Source organism: Gavia stellata, chromosome 6 (assembly GCF_030936135.1).
Source record: "Gavia stellata isolate bGavSte3 chromosome 6, bGavSte3.hap2, whole genome shotgun sequence".
Classification (NCBI taxonomy): domain Eukaryota; kingdom Metazoa; phylum Chordata; class Aves; order Gaviiformes; family Gaviidae; genus Gavia; species Gavia stellata.
In genome coordinates this window covers 11,351,533-11,369,246 of record NC_082599.1, presented here as the reverse complement: position 1 = coordinate 11,369,246, position 17,714 = coordinate 11,351,533, and the positions used below count along the sequence as shown (strand labels likewise).

The window sequence follows — 17,714 nt, the reverse complement described above, 5'->3', positions numbered from 1 at the left end:
TAAAATAAAAAGCCTAGCCATCACACTGTGAGAAGCGTAACTTAATTTCGTCAGTCTATGTATTTATCACGAAGAATTTTTTTTCTTGTAGAGAAAGATTAAGGCAAGTTTAATAATTTATTTAGCAAAATTTAGTTCTAAAGGCTCTATTTCTTGTTCGCAATAACTTGTTTCGAGTCTAAGGAACACTTCCTGTCTAATTTGACATATTGTGCCACATTGCTGAAGTTACTTGCTGGAAATCTCCCACCCTGGGAAGCAGAGATCTTCTTTCAGATGTGGTCCAGAAACCTTCATTAAATACTAGAGCAAAAATACTACCTAGGGGTGAAAAATATGTCTCTTTCTGTGTCAGGATATCAGTCTTATATGAGAGGTTCTGCATGTGGATCCTTCAGAAAGTGGAAACTATTAAGGTTCCTGCAACTTAATGCCCCCATATACCTTCTACATGTTTTATTTTTTTACTGTCGTGTGGCAGTGCAAATTGATCACTGAAAACTTAACTTAAAATCCCTTTCAAGCTGGAAAGTAGAAAAGAAGGATGAACACGATGATTCAGGAAAAATTACAAGATCATCTTCAACTGCAGTGAGAATAAAGCAGTTTGGTTACAGATTTGACTTCATCTCTGTATTGAAGCCTGAGTTATGATATATAGTACTAGGATACTAGTACTTGAAGATAATTCTGAAATTAGGCTGTGCTAGAAGATGAATCTGTGGTAGAGGACTGAAGGCTTAAAGGTTTCAGTTTAGAAAGATATAATGGAAGAGCAAAGCAGAACTGCGTGGTTCCCTCTAGCAGACATAGTATGCTGTGTTTAGGGTAGATTCTGCATCCAGATATGACAGAAACCCATGCCAATGTATTTCCAGATGTTTGGAAGGAAATCGTGTAACCACTAGTGGTGAAGCAAGGGATTTTTGTTGTATATGTTGTTCTTAAGGTGATTAAGCCAGGATGCGTCTGGAAGTTAAATGATACTCACTTTTTAATTCCTAGGCTGAACAGCTTTCCTTGAGTTGGGGTTGCAAAGGCTGAGTGTCAGGCTAGAAGTAGGATTTCCCAGGTCCCTTACAAGCAGACTACTGTTCTGTCATTCTTCCAGAGCAGCTGCTTATAATGCCTATCCCGGAGGATTTTGTTATGGCAAGCTGCTGCTAAGTAGGAGGTTTCTGGATAACTTTGTACTGCAGCATGCTTGCTCCATCTCTGCAAAAATAGCAGCACTTAGGCAAATTTTATCTAGTTTTTGTACTGGTGAGTCAAATTGCTGAAAAGTAATGCAGTTCTTGACAAGCCTTACTGCCAGTATGAGTGAAGCATATTTAATAGATGTTGAAGTGAAAGATACGCATGGAGAAAATGGAACTGTTGTGCTTTGTAATGTCTCGGCATCCTTCAGTTCTGAATTGCATGACTAGCTTCTGGGCTGCCATTTCAGTCCTATCAAAGCTCTGGAGCCTCCTTCAGGCAGGGCTTTTCTTTTGCAAATACATCATTATTTTGCACTGCCAAAGACATAGTTTGCCACAGAAGTTAGGGGGAGTGTCCAGGTGAGAATATTCTGGTGGTGTTGCAGGGCTGCAGAGGGATGGATTCTAAATCCACAGCTGCCACAACTGTAAGCTGATCAGATTTTCGCTAGGCTGCTGGCAAATACTGGAGTATTGTTAATTTTCTAAATGCTGTTCCAGTGAATTCTGTAATGAGAAGGAAAACAGAGGAACAACTTTCTCAATTACAGTCTTATATATGTATTTTATATCTAATACCTATTTTTTTTAAAATCTAAGTAAAGTAGCATCTTTGTATTATTTAAATGAGAAACATAGGTACATTTATGGTCATTGGTAAAAGTTAAAAAAGCATTAAATATTTTGAATTTAATTTTATGTTTTAATTCTAGCACAGCAGAAACGTTGGATATGAGATCCCTCTGTGTATTTTGGGCTTTAATTAAGTTCAACAGTGTGTGTATGGGTAGCGGTGACTTTTCTTACAGTGCTGCTACAATTTGCAGTATTTTATGAAGACCTGTTTTATGCTAGTTCAGCTTGACTTTACAAAAACCAGCCTATGTGCTGCTAGTCATTTTCCTTGTCTCCCAGATATGATATCTACAAATGTATGTTAGGAAATACGTCCTTCAGGATGTACCAGGATGCTGAAATATCCTGTGTATGTGAGCTACTGTTTACTCCAGTTTGAACTGGTCAGTAAATTAGGCCTTTCTTTAGACCTTAAGAAGACGGGGAGAGGAACAGAGGTGGAAGAAGGCTGCAATGAAATAAAACTTTCTATACCATATAAAGAATCTTAGTTTTATTACTTGAGACATATTAATTTTATTATAGTAGCTTTCCTGTGTTTAGTCTTGAAACCTGGAGGTGTTGAAAGCTGTTTGTTTCAGACTTTCTGCAAGTGCAAACTTGTGTTTAAGTGCTGTGTTGTTGAAAGAATTATTTTTCACTTTGATGCTCACAGTGACTCTGAAGCAGATAGCTTGGGAGGCAGTGGAGAATACGGTAGAGATCACACTGGAAAACATGTGCTGAATAGCTGTCTGTAATTTGTTGTGGCAGCTCTTAGGACTTGCTGAACTGATAGTGGCAGTCCACGTGGGATGGCAATGTTTGTGCTGGTAGAATGTTTTAGGAACATCTGGTGGGATACCAAGTATGTGTTTCTAATACCACTCTCGTCTCATAGGTGCAAATCTGACTCAAAGGGCATGTAATTATTCTTTTTATTATTATTATTTTAAAGGTTTGTTTTGTTTTCCAATGTGTTGTCCAAGCACTTAAATGGCTTGTGTTCCAATTTATGAATAATACAATCCTTAACCTTGCTTGGGCATTACAACTGTTTCTTCTATTTAGATATGTTTCCACTTTTTCCAGTATTTCCATTTTTCCAGTGACTCAAGGGCCCTTCCCCACCTCCTTTATCTCTGTATCTTACTTACTCTGTGTGTGTGTGTTTTTTGGTTTTTTTTCCCTCCCCTTAATTTTCTCATGTTTGATTTTTTTTTTTTTTAATTTTTCGTTTGTTTATGGGCAATTACTATTAAAACCTCTACTGCTTATTTTATATAGGTTTAATTTTAGGTTAGTTGTATTATTTATGCAGGTCCTTCTAACTACCATTTTGTAAAGTAGCCTGTGTACTTTGATAGTGTATTCAGCAAAACTGATTTTCTATATTCAGCCTGCTTCTGGATCTTCCAGGTGTTTCTGTTGAAAGACATTACATATGCAACACACCCCTAATGATTCTCAGTTAAACTGTTTCAAGAGTCCTTGCTTAATCCTATACTGAAAACATACAGCATTTGTAATACTGAATATGAATTTTGCTGTGCAAAGGCTATCGTATTTAAGACTGCAAACACAAAATCCATGTGTGAAATGTGTTCATCTGATTCGTGTCAATATGGAACAATGCTAGGGCCGCATGATGAAATGTGATGACCTGTCCTACATACCCTTGTTAACCATAAGCCTAAGAAAAACAGAATGGTTAATGTATATAGTTCCCATAAGCCTAAGAAACACAGAGTGGCTAATGTATATCGTTCTTGTATCTTGCAAGGGTTGCCTGACAAACATTCCAAAATCGGTTTTGTTGCTAACCACATAGTATTAAGCAAAAGAAGTCTATAGGGCGTGTGGAATTTGGATAATGAGGTGGGATTCCTGTGCACAAAGAGCTGTTAAGACTGCCCTTGCTATCTCTTGTGCGACCCGGGGGAGTGGAGACTTGCCTGGCTAACACAGGGTGCAGATAAGGAGGGGGTCCTGCGGAGGCAGGACAGCCCTGCTTATGGTCAGCAAAGACAGTAAAATAACAGAAATGTGAGAGGTCCTTTGTTTCTTTGAAAAGGCTTCGTGTCCGATAACTAACCTTTGCCTCATTACCGGTGAAATGCGTATTACAACTCACACCCCTGTATATGTTAATGAAGATTATCGAGGTCATGCTAAACATATATATGACTATAGCACTCGTCTCTCCACCCAAATCATGCTACACGTCACATATGGGGGGGGGGGGGAACCTAATTCATTTACAAAGACCAACCTTTCCTATGAATATGCAGCAGCAGGAGAAAGATAAACCGAAAACGAGAACTGTACGGTGTGCGTCCTGGTGGAGCAGAGACTCCCGGCGCACCCAGCGCTGTTTGCTTGCCTCTATTCGTTTAATAAATTGTAAACTTTAATTGCAATCCTATTCGGGGTTGAGTCATTTATCACACATGCCAAAGCATGCTATGCAGAAACAGAATCAGATTACCAAAAAATAATGGAAATAGTAGTTGTTTGTTAATTTATTAGCAAGTGTCTGTGGTTAATTGCAGCTTTTTTGAGGAAACCTAATTATTAAAAAAAATTAATTTTCTTTTTCAGGAATACTGCAGTTCTGCAACAGTAAATATTTAGTGTGTTTTTCCTTGTAACTCAGAAGATATGGGAACTACAGTATTTCTGGGATTGAAGAAGTTTGGTAAATGTTCTTAGGCCAGCCTGCTTTACTGACTGGAAAACACTTTGATTTTAGTGTATTTCTTTTCCTCCACACCACCTAGCTTTAGGCTTAGTAGTTAAATAACAGCTTATGCTGTGCATTCAGGAGGTTGTTTAGAGCACTGAAGTTGGGCTTCTGTTCTGAATTTCCTTCTGTGAGATGCTCTCCCTCTCCATTGATGATGCGTGAAGAGGCTATGAAGACTAATTGTGATACCCTTTTATATTTTTACATTTAAGCTAGACAAATGTACTTTTGCTAGAGAGAAGGATTTTTGTATGTAATTTTAGCTTTCCAAAGTAAGCAGAAGGCATAGATATGTAATATAAGAGATATTTCTGAAATAACTGGAAAACTGTTCAAGAATACTTAGTTATATTGTAACTATATCAAGAAACTTCATTATGTTGTGTGACCTTATGTAAAGAAAAAGTTACTGGTGTAGTTTCTTTAAGATTTTGATCTAGACCAACAAGTAATTAAACAATGCAAATGGAAGCAACTAGACATAAGCTAAGTAATGCTGACTCAGACAAGTATCTGTTAAACATAGCTATTATAACACATTATTTTTAATGTACTCTAAAATGGAATTCTTACTTTTAATCCCTGGGGCGAAATAGAAGGGAAAAAAGCCAATATACAGCAGAGTGGGGGTTTTGTTTGCTTTGTTTTTTTGTTTGTTGTTTTTTTAAATCTAAACTACTTTTATTGCTGTCTCTTCTTACTTTGCTGTAATACGCAATTCATGAGAAGGTGATTGGTTTGTAGCAAAGTTTTCACTTTATGGAATACTCTGGTCAATAGCAGTAGTTTTGTGCTTTCGATGTAGGTGCCATTTTTGTTGTTTCAGTTCATGTAAATAATACCTAGGACCTATGTACTGTATTATTCATAATCATTAAATAGAAGTTAAATATAACAAGGTTTGGCTGATAAATAGCTTTAAGGATGGAGAAGGCTGCAAAGACTATTTTAAAAAGAAAAGTGTTTTACAGTGAGGGGATCAGTGAATAATAACAACTACTGTGCAATTTCTGTTTTAAAGTAGATTATTAATACCTGTAACTTGTGCTGAGAGCATTCACCATTACTTCCAGAAGGGTGTTGTAACTTCATTCTTTCTGAATTTTCTCGTCAGTGCTTGCTTTTAGTGACATTTATGTAGATATGTGAAACCTCCCTTACGTGAACAAAGAATTATATTTAAGGCAGCAATATTATTATTGTTATTTGCACTTTGAAACTCATTTGTTATCATTTGCTGATTACTGTTTAACTTTTTAAAATTTCCCACCCATCCTTAGTCTGTGGGGTTTGGGTTTAATGGTTATTATTCTTTGTCTAATCTTGTTTCCTTAGAAAGATGCAGCTGATCATCTGGGCAGAAAACTGAGTTAATTTAGCCACTATGAAGAGCGTATATAGAGACTTTCAATAATAAAATAATTGTGGGCAAGAAATGTTTGTGCTATTATTACAGAAATGGGAGCTTGATAATGGTTTTCTTTTGTCCCTGTTTTGTTTTATTGTCTTCTAGGACAGAACAAGGAACTGCATTCCTTGGGCTGTTTCTGGTATTTTATTGATCATTATGAAAAATAATGTGTTCTGAATTGAGTTTTTGACAGTGCAGGGTATAAGCACATCAGAAATGGGAAGTAAACATGAGAGTTCCTTAGAGCTGTGTACAAGCAGTTGTGTGAGAAAGCTAAATCGTGTATTTTTAATGTGCAGAAACGCATGTTTTGAGCACTTCCAAGTATTTTGTAATATAACTTCCAATATCAGAACTTTCCTGGAACATGTCATATTATGTTTTCAGTGTTGAACACGGTCATTAAGGTATTTCTTGCAACAGTTCTCTCTAGTTATACTTTCCTTTGAATAATAAATAACTATGCCAAGTGGTTGAAATGAGACAGTACTTACCAAACCTGCATGAGCAATTTAATAACAGAAATCAAGTGGAAAACGCTTTTAATGTTTGTCTTTGCCAAAATCTTGACTTCTGTCTCCTTCTGTCGTGCTTGTCTAATAGATTTTATACAGGAGTTAACAGATTTTGCACGAGTTAGTCTGATGCCTGTTTCTGTTTCTGGCCATGAAATGTTTGTGCAGTTGCCTCGATGTGTGTCACTCCTGACTGATCCAGAGTACCAACTTCCATCCCTCAGGCTTTCCCCAGTTGTCTTTGCATAAGATTGTGTTTGATAGCAAAACCTCTCAAAGCAAAATATAATGTTGCCGTTAATATTGCAGTCTCATCTAGCAGGCTAAAAATGTATGGGATTAGTAGATTGATAAATGTTTATGCCTTGTTTCAGCCTACCTGGTTAATCTTTAGATTAAATAAAGCTCAACTTCTGATTCAAGGTTGGCTGGATTAAAGATTTCAGAGTCTTGAAGATGGAAGATTGAGTCTCTTCTCTCTGATTTTGATGTCAGAAGAGACAGTGAATGCAACTGAGCTATGTTAAAAGTGGAGCAAGTAGAAAAGGAGGGATGGAAAAGGGATGAGAAACAGGAATGGAAGATGTAATTCATTGTATTATTTGTTGCCTATTAACACATGCAACTGTAGAAGTAAACTAGGCTTACATAATTAAGGTTTTGACCTAGTATTAACTCAAATAATGATAGGAGTGTGATAGGTGTGGCACACTAAAGGACAAGTAATTATTAAATCTGTGGAAAAAGTTAAGAACCATGTCCTCTTGTTAAGCAAGGTCTTAAAAAAGACTGTACAGTAGATAAAATTCAAAATTAATAAATTAGCATATATGGCTAGATATTAGTGTATGTGGCCTCTTGTTTGTTTCCCAACCTATCTGAAGTGATTCTGCATAGTTCGGGACTGAATGTGAAGGGTGCTTTATGGGTGCAAGAGAGAGATGCTGCCTGTTTTATTCCAGTCAGATGTATTGAATGTCAGCTGTGTGCACAGCACAGGGAACGTGGCCTTGGGAAGCTTATACCCTAAATCTGGGAAGTTGGATCACTCTGTGGAGGAAGACGAATTTCATCTGGGCTGAGATTATATTTATGATGGGAAGTCTTTCTCAGTCTAGTGTGGCTCTCCTGTTGATGTCAATTGGATACTTGTACAAAAGACTAAAAATGAATTGTGAACATGGTAACTCTGTTATGTCTTGCATTACTCGCAGCAGACAGGTTTAATTTTGGTATTTCCATTAATTTTCTTTTCCTTTCCTCATCTGTGTGTTTATTTTGTGTTTCTTTTTGATTTATTTTGTTGCTGTTGATTACAATGGCTGTAGTTCGTGTTCTCCTCTGTAAGGAACAGCTCTTGAGTTCCCACCCTATGAACATCACTGATTGCTCTCATAAGCAAATCAGAATGAAATATTCATGTTGATGCAACATCATGCGTAAGAGATAAGTAATTATTGAGAATTGGTACATTTTCCATCTGCAGATTCAGAAGGCAGATATTTTAGGAGAAAGATCAAAATGTTACTTATTAGCATTAGGGTTAACACAGTGTTCGTTCTTTTTGTTCCTTTAACTTTTTGACTGCTGAAAGCAACTTGAGAATGCTGCAAGATGAAAATTGAGTGTAAGCTCTGTTCAGCTATAAATTCAGGTACATACAGTAACTGCTTTTGTTGCAAATGCAAAAAATTGAAGTGTTTTTAAGAAAGAAAAAAACCCCACCCAACCTTCTAAATACAGACTTCTGACATTCTACCCACCATAATTTTGTAGGAAATTAATTCTAAATAAATAAAATATAAAAATATGGCTCCAAAACTGCTCCATCTGTTAATAATTCTATTCTTTGAACTCATTAAGTAAAATAAATCCTATTGAATGTTTTTGTTACAGTCAAGCAGATAATTGGTCATTCTTGTGACACTTGTAATGGTTTTGATAGGTATGTGATATACTTGAAAAAAGTAATTTGAAAAAGATGCCAAGAGCCTCTCTTTTGACAGTGGAAGAATCTGTAAAAAAGTACAGCTTACGTTAGTTATGGACCTGGGAATATTGAGAAAGAAACAGAGCGGAGAAATAACTGACAATATTGATTATGCTGTAGGGGCCAATCCTCCAGCATAGCTAAAACATGGATGCTTAGATGAAGTTAAGAACTGCTCTGAAGGTAACTTGAGTATATTCAAGAATATGTTAGTGCTGATTGTTAATGCAAGAATTAAATAAAAACTAAACAAAGAAGTCATTAATGGGGCTTGCTTTCAAATCCAACTTGTTGAAAATACAGTTTAAAAGTATGTATTTAACTGACTGTTCACATTTGGGATATATGCATTATAAAAATAACCAGTAGGCACTGCTGTTAAAACCAGTGGTACAATCTGTTATGCTATGAAGAGATTAAGACTTCACAATTCAGTTAAGTAGAGACATTGCTTTGTGAAAGTCAGTATATGTAGGTCACAGTTTTTTAGTGTGTTCAAAGGCTCTTTGTGTTTCAGAAGTGTGATCTGCATGTCGTTGTAGAAGCTGTTTGTTTCTAAAGAAACGTTTGTTAACTCTGCTTCTGCTGAACTGCTTCAGGTTTTTATCTCGTGTGTGTGTGTGTGTGTGTGTGTGTGTGTGTGTAAAGCTCTCCTGCTGTGTCTGGAAAACTGTGTCTGTTCTTCCAGCATTTAATTGGCGTTTTCCTGTTCTGATGGGTACTTTCCATCCCCTGTATATACCATCATACTTCTGTCTCTTACTGATTTCTGCAGTTGTTTAAGAAAAGAAATCACTAAAAATGTCTTTTGAAGGGCTTTTGGCAGAGCTTAAATCCGTATTCCTGAGCTTCAGCTTCACTGATTAAATATTTTTAGCCATGATTTATTGACATTGCAAAAGATCTGGCATGAATGAAAGGAAGTAGAAATGCAGTCAGGACTCCGGCAGTCATGTATGTCATGTTAAAAACATCTGAAACATAGGAGGTAAATTTGATTGACAGTAGCTGTGTCAGCTATGCTTACTATATATTTTTTAGATCATTTATGGTGTTAAAGCAATACTTTATTCCAGATGCCACTATTAAATATATGCTTGGACTTGTATCTAAGTAGTTCAGAAATGGGTTCATATTTTATCTGCTTGATTTCTAATATTCTTGTCAAGAATGTTAACTACTTAATATGTTGCTCACTATATACATTGCTCATAGGGAGATCCCTAAGCTTTCCTGTATTATATATGACTGGACATGATTAACCAAAAAGTGTTTTGTATTTGTACTGATTTTTTTGTTTGGTGGTTGTTCTTTTCTTTAGGTCCATTTTCCAGACACAGAGAGGGCAGAATGGCTCAACAAGGTAAGGGTAGTCATTAGCATCTCTTCTAAATGGGAAGGGGGAGGAGGGAAATCTGAGATTAAAAAAAATGGTGAGGCAAGAATCTGAGAACAGAGTAGTTTTAACTTTTTGCGCTTTTTATATACTTGAAGCTTCTGGTCGTTGATCTAGTTAGTCACAAGAAAGATTAAATCTATTTTTATGGTAGTGAAATTGTGAGTTTTGGAGAATGACTTTAAGTGGCATTAAAATAATGACAGCTATAATTGTGTGGAAGTCCTAGCAGCTGTAAACACAGTCTTTTATGTTCTACTTGTCTGGGATACTTTCCAGTTATTGTAGGTTCCTGACCTACAATCTGAAAATAAATCAATTTTGCAGTTTTGATTTGTGTGTGTGATAATCTAAAATATAGATCTATGTAGCCTGGTTTTTTTAAAAATATCTTTCATTCAAAGAACATAGAAGAACATGAGTCAATTAGAAAATAGGAAAAAAAAAACAATAGAGAATTTTCAGACATGACAGTACAATACAGGTTTTTTTACATTTATAAATCTTATGCATGTATTTAAGAAATGCACTTGACTCATTTTTTCTTATTCCTCCTCCTTTTACATGCAAATAAACTTTTTACATACACCTTAAAGAATATTTTTTAATTATGTGTGAAGTTGTGTTCCATGTAGATTTCTTTTTTTTTTTTTTTCTCCTTCCCCTTAGACTGTAAAACAGATGTGGCCTTTTATTTGCCAATTTATTGAGAAACTCTTCCGGGAGACCATAGAACCAGCAGTAAGAGGAGCAAACAACCACCTCAGTACCTTCAGTTTTACAAAGATTGATATTGGTCATCAGGTCAGTGTCTGGTGAAGTTTTTCCAAGAGGCTCTGTCTCACGTACTGTTTTCATGTAGCCTGTTCAAATCTACACGAAAATATTTCTTGGTGACACTTGGTGGTAACCCTGATTCTGATTTCTGTTGTAACATTAAAACAAAAACGTGTGTGGCTTTTATAGCAGAGGCTTCATTTTTATTTTGTTGTTTTTTTTTTTTTCCCCTGGGGTCTCTGCTTCAGAAATTTACCTGAGAATTGGGAGAAGACTCAAAGTATAGTAATTCCTAGTCATGTGAGGAGCTCATAGCAACATGATTTTAATACTGTTAATGTTCATGTAATGCTTTGCATTGAGCGAGCAGGGACCCTTATCCTTTTCTTGCCAGATGATTCAAGGGCAATTAACTTTCTTGTAACAAACTTTTAATCATGTTATGTATGGAGTCCAATGACAAGGCTGCTGGCTTAGCTTTCCACAGGACTGCACATAACATAGTGTCAAGGAGCAGATAGGTGTTTACCTTCTGTTCAGTGCCATGAAAGAAGGGGTCATAATGTATAGCTCTTACATGCCTGCAGAAGAGCCTGTTTGACCACTCCAAGTTAAGAATAAGTTACCTCTGCTTGCAGTAAGTTCGGCACTACTTACTCTTACCTGCATCAACCAGAACTTTACTTCTGTTGAGATGCAGCTTAACAACTTTTTTGTGAAGCTGTCTTTTGTATTCCTATTGCTTGTCATAAATGGGATTTTAAGTAAGGATTTAAAAAAAAAAAAAGAGATCATTCCCCCCCCCCGAATGTTAGGAAAACTGAGGTTAAGTTTCAGGTGTGATGGAGGGGAATTATTCTTCTCTCTTTGTGACTCTATTTCATGTATATTACAGTTCATTATACCTTACTTCACCTTTTGTGTGGTGTTTTTTTGTTTTGTGTTTTTTTAAAAGTAGCAAATCCTTTTACGCAAGGGCTCTGTCCTGCCTTAGAAGCACCTGTATTACAGACTGTAGAATAGCATTCCTTTTAAGCCATACTGATTTTAGGTAGGGTTTAAATTAGTGTCCACACCTCTGTATGCTTCTGCACCTGGCCTGAGTTATCTCGGACATGAGAAACAGCTGTTCTTAACTTTATATTGCAGCCTTGACTGTGTTGCATCCTGTGAGCTGCACAGCCCCAAACACAGTGGGAATCTGAGAGAAGTGAAATTTCCATTTTACTTAAATTACTAAAAAGGTGTAAATAGAAATATGCCAATTTTTCCAGAAAAGAAGAACTTTAAATCTGACAGGAGGTGGTGCTAAGTAAGGTTATTGGTCATCCTCTCCCACCTAGTATTTGATGAACATTTGAGTCTGGGGAATATTTTATTGATATGTGTTGTTTCTGTATGAGAGAGAGAGGGAAGGAGTTGACACAGTGGTTGACACAGCTTTTTGTGGGGATTATGGATTATTTTCCATTCATTCTGACTAAATTCCACTTAAGGCAATTACGTTTTTGTGAATTAAATTTAGCTTGTTTCAGTTGCACAGGAAAGAATGCTTTGACTGGGACTGTTAGACATATACTAGTACAGAGAAATGAGATGTTTATTGGGGGGAGAGGGAATGCTTGATATTAAATCTTCAGTAAATCTTGAAATCTAGTGGTCTAAACCCAGGGTAATTGTCAGAAGGGCTGTGGTTGAGTGAATCCTAACAAGGTAATTTTTACCCTTGAAATAACATTTTGAGCTAAGTTGATAGCTTTGCTTCACACCTTTTAATAATGCTTATAGTAAATTCTTAACTTCAGCCATGAATGTGCATATATTCACCTTTATTTCGAAGTTAAGAGTTTAATATGGTATAGTTCAGTAGAAGGATCCAACTTTTACTTACTTCATTGTTTCAGCCTCTGCGGATAAATGGTGTAAAAGTGTACACTGAAAATGTGGACAAAAGGCAGATAATTTTGGATCTTCAAATCAGGTAAACTTTATTACCATATTACAGTGGTGCCCATGCTTTACAGTATGTGCTTTAAGGAGAAAAATTGCTTCATTACGCATATGTAGTTAGTTCTAATTGTGTATGAATGGAGGAAGGAACTGCATGCTGTAAACAGCATTTATCTGAGGGAAATAGTATATCAATTCAGTGTGACTGCATCATTAAAGTAACATTGGTTAATCAAAAAATGCTTTCCAAAGCTAAAGCTTTGAATTTTTTTCTAATGTATTAAAACTTTGCTGTGAAGTTTAGTCCAGCCTAAAATTTAGGATATAAGATTTTTGGGTTTTTTTTACTTTTCTCAGTTACTTAGATTTTTTTATAAACACAGTATTTGAAAAAGAGAATGATAGCTACCAAAGTACTTGTGCTCATACCACTAACCGAAGTAAATCTATGTATTATATAATGCCAGACCAACTGCTGCTTCAGGTTTCTTTGCCCTTTCATCATGACCCCTTTTATATATACGTTTATAAATAGATCTACCCAGCATTTGCCAAAGTCTTTCTCAACACAGTCTGCAGTTACAGAATTTTTTTGAAAGTTCAGTGAGTGAACCCAGCAATGTTTTTATATTTGACCATCATAGATACGTGTTACAGTGACTACTTTTGCCTGTTTGTAGCTTGTGGAAAGGCCAGATTTGACAGTCACTGACAATACAGCAAAGAGCAGCCTCTGGGTTTCTTGCTGCTTCCCTGGCAGTAACCAGAAGGGTAAACAGGCCTCTCAGCTTTTGTTTTTCAGAGTCGCTTCCAAAGTTTGAACTTGGTTATTCTTAATTTTGAATTATTTATCTAAATCTCAGCTATGTTGAAGTCTGTGCTGCTTTGTCAAAGCTGGGCTCCAAAGTGGTAAGAGAAGATGCTGCTGCATCCTTTCCTGGGTTTCAGAGGGGGGTGAGGGCTATGTCCGTGAGCAGGGCCCAATCTTTATTAAATTGAATCACTTTATTTCTGTAGGAAAAAGACAGCTGTCCAAATCAGGGATTGGACAAAATACAGCAGGATTGTCTCTTGAGAGCAAGTTCCACTGGATGGATGCTGTTAGCCCTAATGGAGAAATTTCCTTCAGTTTTCTCTTTGTTGCCACTTTGTTGCAGCTGTGAGAACAGCCTCACCTCTTCAGACTTAAGCCTTCAGGAAAACAGGCTTGTCTGACCACTATGGACACAGTGCAAAGCAATTGTTTTTGAGAAACTATTTTTGAGACATTTGAGGGGCCAAGTCTCCCAAGACCACTTCTCCCCTTTGAAGCAGAACTATTGGGCCCCTCACTACAAGAAGGACATTGAGGTGCTGGAGCTTGTCCAGAGAAGGGCAACAAAGCTGATGAGGGGTCTGGAGCACAAGTCTTATGAGGAGCGGCTGAGGGAGCTGGGGTTGTTTAGTCTGGAGAAGAGGACACTGACGGGAGACCTTATCGCTCTCTACAATTACCTGAAAGGGGGTTGCAGAGAGGTGGGTGTTGGTCTCTTCTCCCAAGTGACAAGTGATAGGACAAGAGGAAACAGCCTCAAGTTGCGCCAGGGGAGGTTTAGACTGGATATTAGGAAAAATTTCTTTACTGAGAGAGTGGTGAAACACTGGAATAGACTGCCCAGGGAGGTGGTGGAGTCACCATCACTGGAGGTGTTCAAGGAATGTGTGGACGTGGCACTGTGGGACATGGTTTAGTGGGTGTAGTGGTGTTGGGTTGATGATTGGACTTGATGATCTTACAGGTCTTTTCCAACCTTAATGATTCTGTGATTTTATTCCCACAAGAGGAGAGGGTAAATCTAGTGTTTCTTTTTTTCTTTTTTTTCTTTTTTTCCTCCTGCTCATCTTCATGAAGTAGGTTGGGACAGATAAATGTAAAAAAGACAATAGGTTTGTACAAAAATTTCAGGAATAATGTCCCATTACCTAGACCTGAAGGAAATCTTACCCATATGTCTCATGGCAACCTACTTAGAGAAGGCATAACAGCTGGAGGGAGTAAAATCCAGTCTAAAAGGCTGAAATAAATTCCTTGAAGTGGTTTAAATAACAATAATAGTTCTGAGTCAGCTAGGTGCCCCTTTACCCCAACAGCCTGTCCCTACTGCCAGTGGCATAGGCTTCCAGGAAGAAAATGGAAACAGGAGAGCTATCATAGCTTCTAGCAATTAAGGCTTAGACAAAACCACTATCAAAGGAAGACCCATTTCTTATTTGACTTGTCCTTCACGCTTTCTCATTGGGAAAGGGCTCTTTTTCAAAGGCTTTTACTTACAGAAGTTTAAGACAGATGGCATCCCAGTATCAATTGTTACTGTTTGATTTTATTTATTTATTTATGTTCTCTAAGGGTCCATCACTGGGATTGTTTCAGTAGTAACAGGAATGAAGAGAAAGAGTCTCTGTAATAAATGTTCTTGGCATGTTTAGATGCAGAGTTCTGTACAGATCCCAACCGTAAACTATTTCTTAGGGAATCAACTTTAGCTCAGTTTTGCAAGATTATAAAGCACAGTCTTAGTGCTGGAGAAAAGTCTGTCCTTCGGAGTATTTATCCCTGTGGATTTTAATCTCCAGTTAAATTAGTTTGTTCTAATTTTAATTTATTTTTAAGTTTAAAGTTAGGAGCTTTCTATAAACCCTTCATTCCCTAAATACAGTTGAAAAGGAAAACAGTCTCTGTAAGCATTTGTAAGAATAGCTGTACGAAGCCAAGCCCTGTGGCGGTGGGGGGAAGGAAAGATTTTATTTTATTTATATTTTTAATTTTTTTAAAGTACATTAATTCCTTTCATAATCTCCCTTTATCCTGCTGTTTCACCGTTGTGGCTTCCTTTAGGCCTTTCTACTGTCAGTTGTTTGTGATGGGGTATATGCATTTGCTTTGGACCTTCCATATGGTACATTTAAGTAGTTTCAATGTGTCTCCAAAACACTTTAGTATTTTTTGCATCTTCCTTGAGGTTGTTTTTTGTTTTTTTCTTCTAAGTTTAATTGCAAAAGGAGTGTGGTTTGGTTTAGTTTTTATTGTTTCTGCAAGGGTATAGAATGCATTATGATCATTGCTTCAGAGTGTTTTTCAGAACCTTTTGGAACAGGTCTTATGCATTGCTCAGGATCCACTTAAGAACTTTACTCTTGTAAGCAGCTTGACTCGCTAATCCACAAAGCAGTCACTGGAAAATGTATTTAAAGATTCAATTTCAGGACCATGTTTGCAAAGGAACACCCTACCTTTCTCTTACTTACTGTGAGCTTTATGTTAAAAAATATTGTCAAAACTCATGTTACAATTTAAAAGTCTAGTTTCTGGTGACAAAGCTGTGCAAGGGAAAAATCTTAACTACTTGAGCAAATGAAGATAAAGTCCACATATATTGTTAATAAATAGAAATCTTACATTTGCTAAGGTGCCTGAATGTAATGAACATTTGGAGAAAATTAAACGTTATGGATCAACACAAAACAAGATAAACTGTCAAATTAAATGTACACTGTAGTAAAGAAAGCCGAAAAAGATTGAGAGATTGAGGAAATGCTTGTTAACAGTGTACAGCTGAGGTTTTTTCACCTTCTCATGACACAAAAAATAGAAGCACTACAAGAAAGTTTTAGGCTGCATATTTAAACACATGGAAATATATTTTTTTTTATGTGGCATACTTGAATGGAGAAACTCAGTACCATTGTACTGGCAGAAGACAGTTGTAAAAATGGGGACAAAAGACCTTCTAAAGACCTTCTAAAGAAAGACCAATGTACAGAGTCACACATAATTTTAATCTGGGAAATACGTTTGTCCTATTCTTTGTTTTTCTTCTGGGTATCTTCTATGGGCTACAATGACCACATGCAGTATACTGTGCTTCTCATCTGATTCCGTACAGCTGCTGTTATATTCTTACAAGACTGTCCTCATTAAACTGTAATCTATCTCCGTGATCTGTACGTTACAGGGGTCATAAATATTTCTGGAATATTATGATTTGAATGTATAGAATTTGCTTACTAAATGAGCCTTCAAGTTGTATGTTACATTACAGTGGAATTCTGTATGACATCGACTGTTAATGGACCCAGCCAAATATCTTAGGGGATAAAACCATGTTTAGCTTTATTATAAGGTTAAAAGTTGTTGACTTACTACCCTCAAATGCAGTTTGTTAGTATTTTTACTTCAATTTGTCATCATGTTATTATGGATTTTCAGATGACTATATTGCTTCCCAGTCTTCATAACACAAATAGTTCTGATGCTACAAAGTGCCAAGATTGAGGTTTCAGTTGCAGGTTTTAATTGATCTTGCTTCTCTGTGTCATGTTGTTATGCAAATATATATGTGTGTATGTGGATTTATATATATCTCTACTATCTCTATATATAGTTAGATAGGTAAAAATAGAAACTACATCATTTTAAATTGTGTATTAAAAATTTTATACCTATTTTTAAACTGTACAGTCACACTACATACTTTACAGGGAAAGCAATGGTCACCTTCCTTTCACATAGACCCCTGCCATGTTTTTGTCTCCCAGTTCCCCAAACTGGTCATTGTACCAAAATGATTCTGCATAGTGTTATCTTTTGAATAGTCCAAAATAAATTCCAATGTTGGATGTTTACAAGAATGTCTCAGGACTATTGTTTATTTCTGTTCAAGGGATTGATAAGATTTGCATTTGCTTGAAATCCCATAGACTGCACCATCACATATAGAGCACAGGAGGCTACAGGTGGTTTGAATAATGGATATCCTGAATGCAGCAACTCTCATCTTCCTTTTCATTTGATAGTACCTTATGGCCATCAGTTGTCGGGGGGAGGGGGCAGGGGTCCTGCTGTTCTGCTGTTACTGTGAGAGTAATTTATTTCATGTTGACTTGATCCTAAAATAGCCCCATGAGGCGAGCAACTCCATTTTGTTCATAATTTCCCAGACATTTCTGTAATAAGATTCCATCAGACTCCTAAAGATGGCTGAACAGTTTTTCACTGTACAGACTAGGTCTGAGGAACCTACCTGGACTCTACCGCACAATCTGGAACTGGATGCCCTGTAGAAGAAACAAATTCCT

The 17,714-nt window shown here is 36.7% G+C and overlaps 1 protein-coding gene across 1 annotated transcript in view; it reads left to right on the top strand.

The window, feature by feature from the left end:
- Positions 1-17,714, top strand: part of ESYT2 (extended synaptotagmin 2) — an 89,453-nt gene that overhangs the window by 20,715 nt on the left and 51,024 nt on the right. The window contains exons 2-4 of the mRNA XM_059818633.1: positions 9,798-9,839; positions 10,542-10,676; positions 12,554-12,630. Coding sequence (XP_059674616.1) covers positions 9,798-9,839; positions 10,542-10,676; positions 12,554-12,630 — 254 coding nt within the window. The remainder of the gene's footprint in view (positions 1-9,797; positions 9,840-10,541; positions 10,677-12,553; positions 12,631-17,714) is intronic.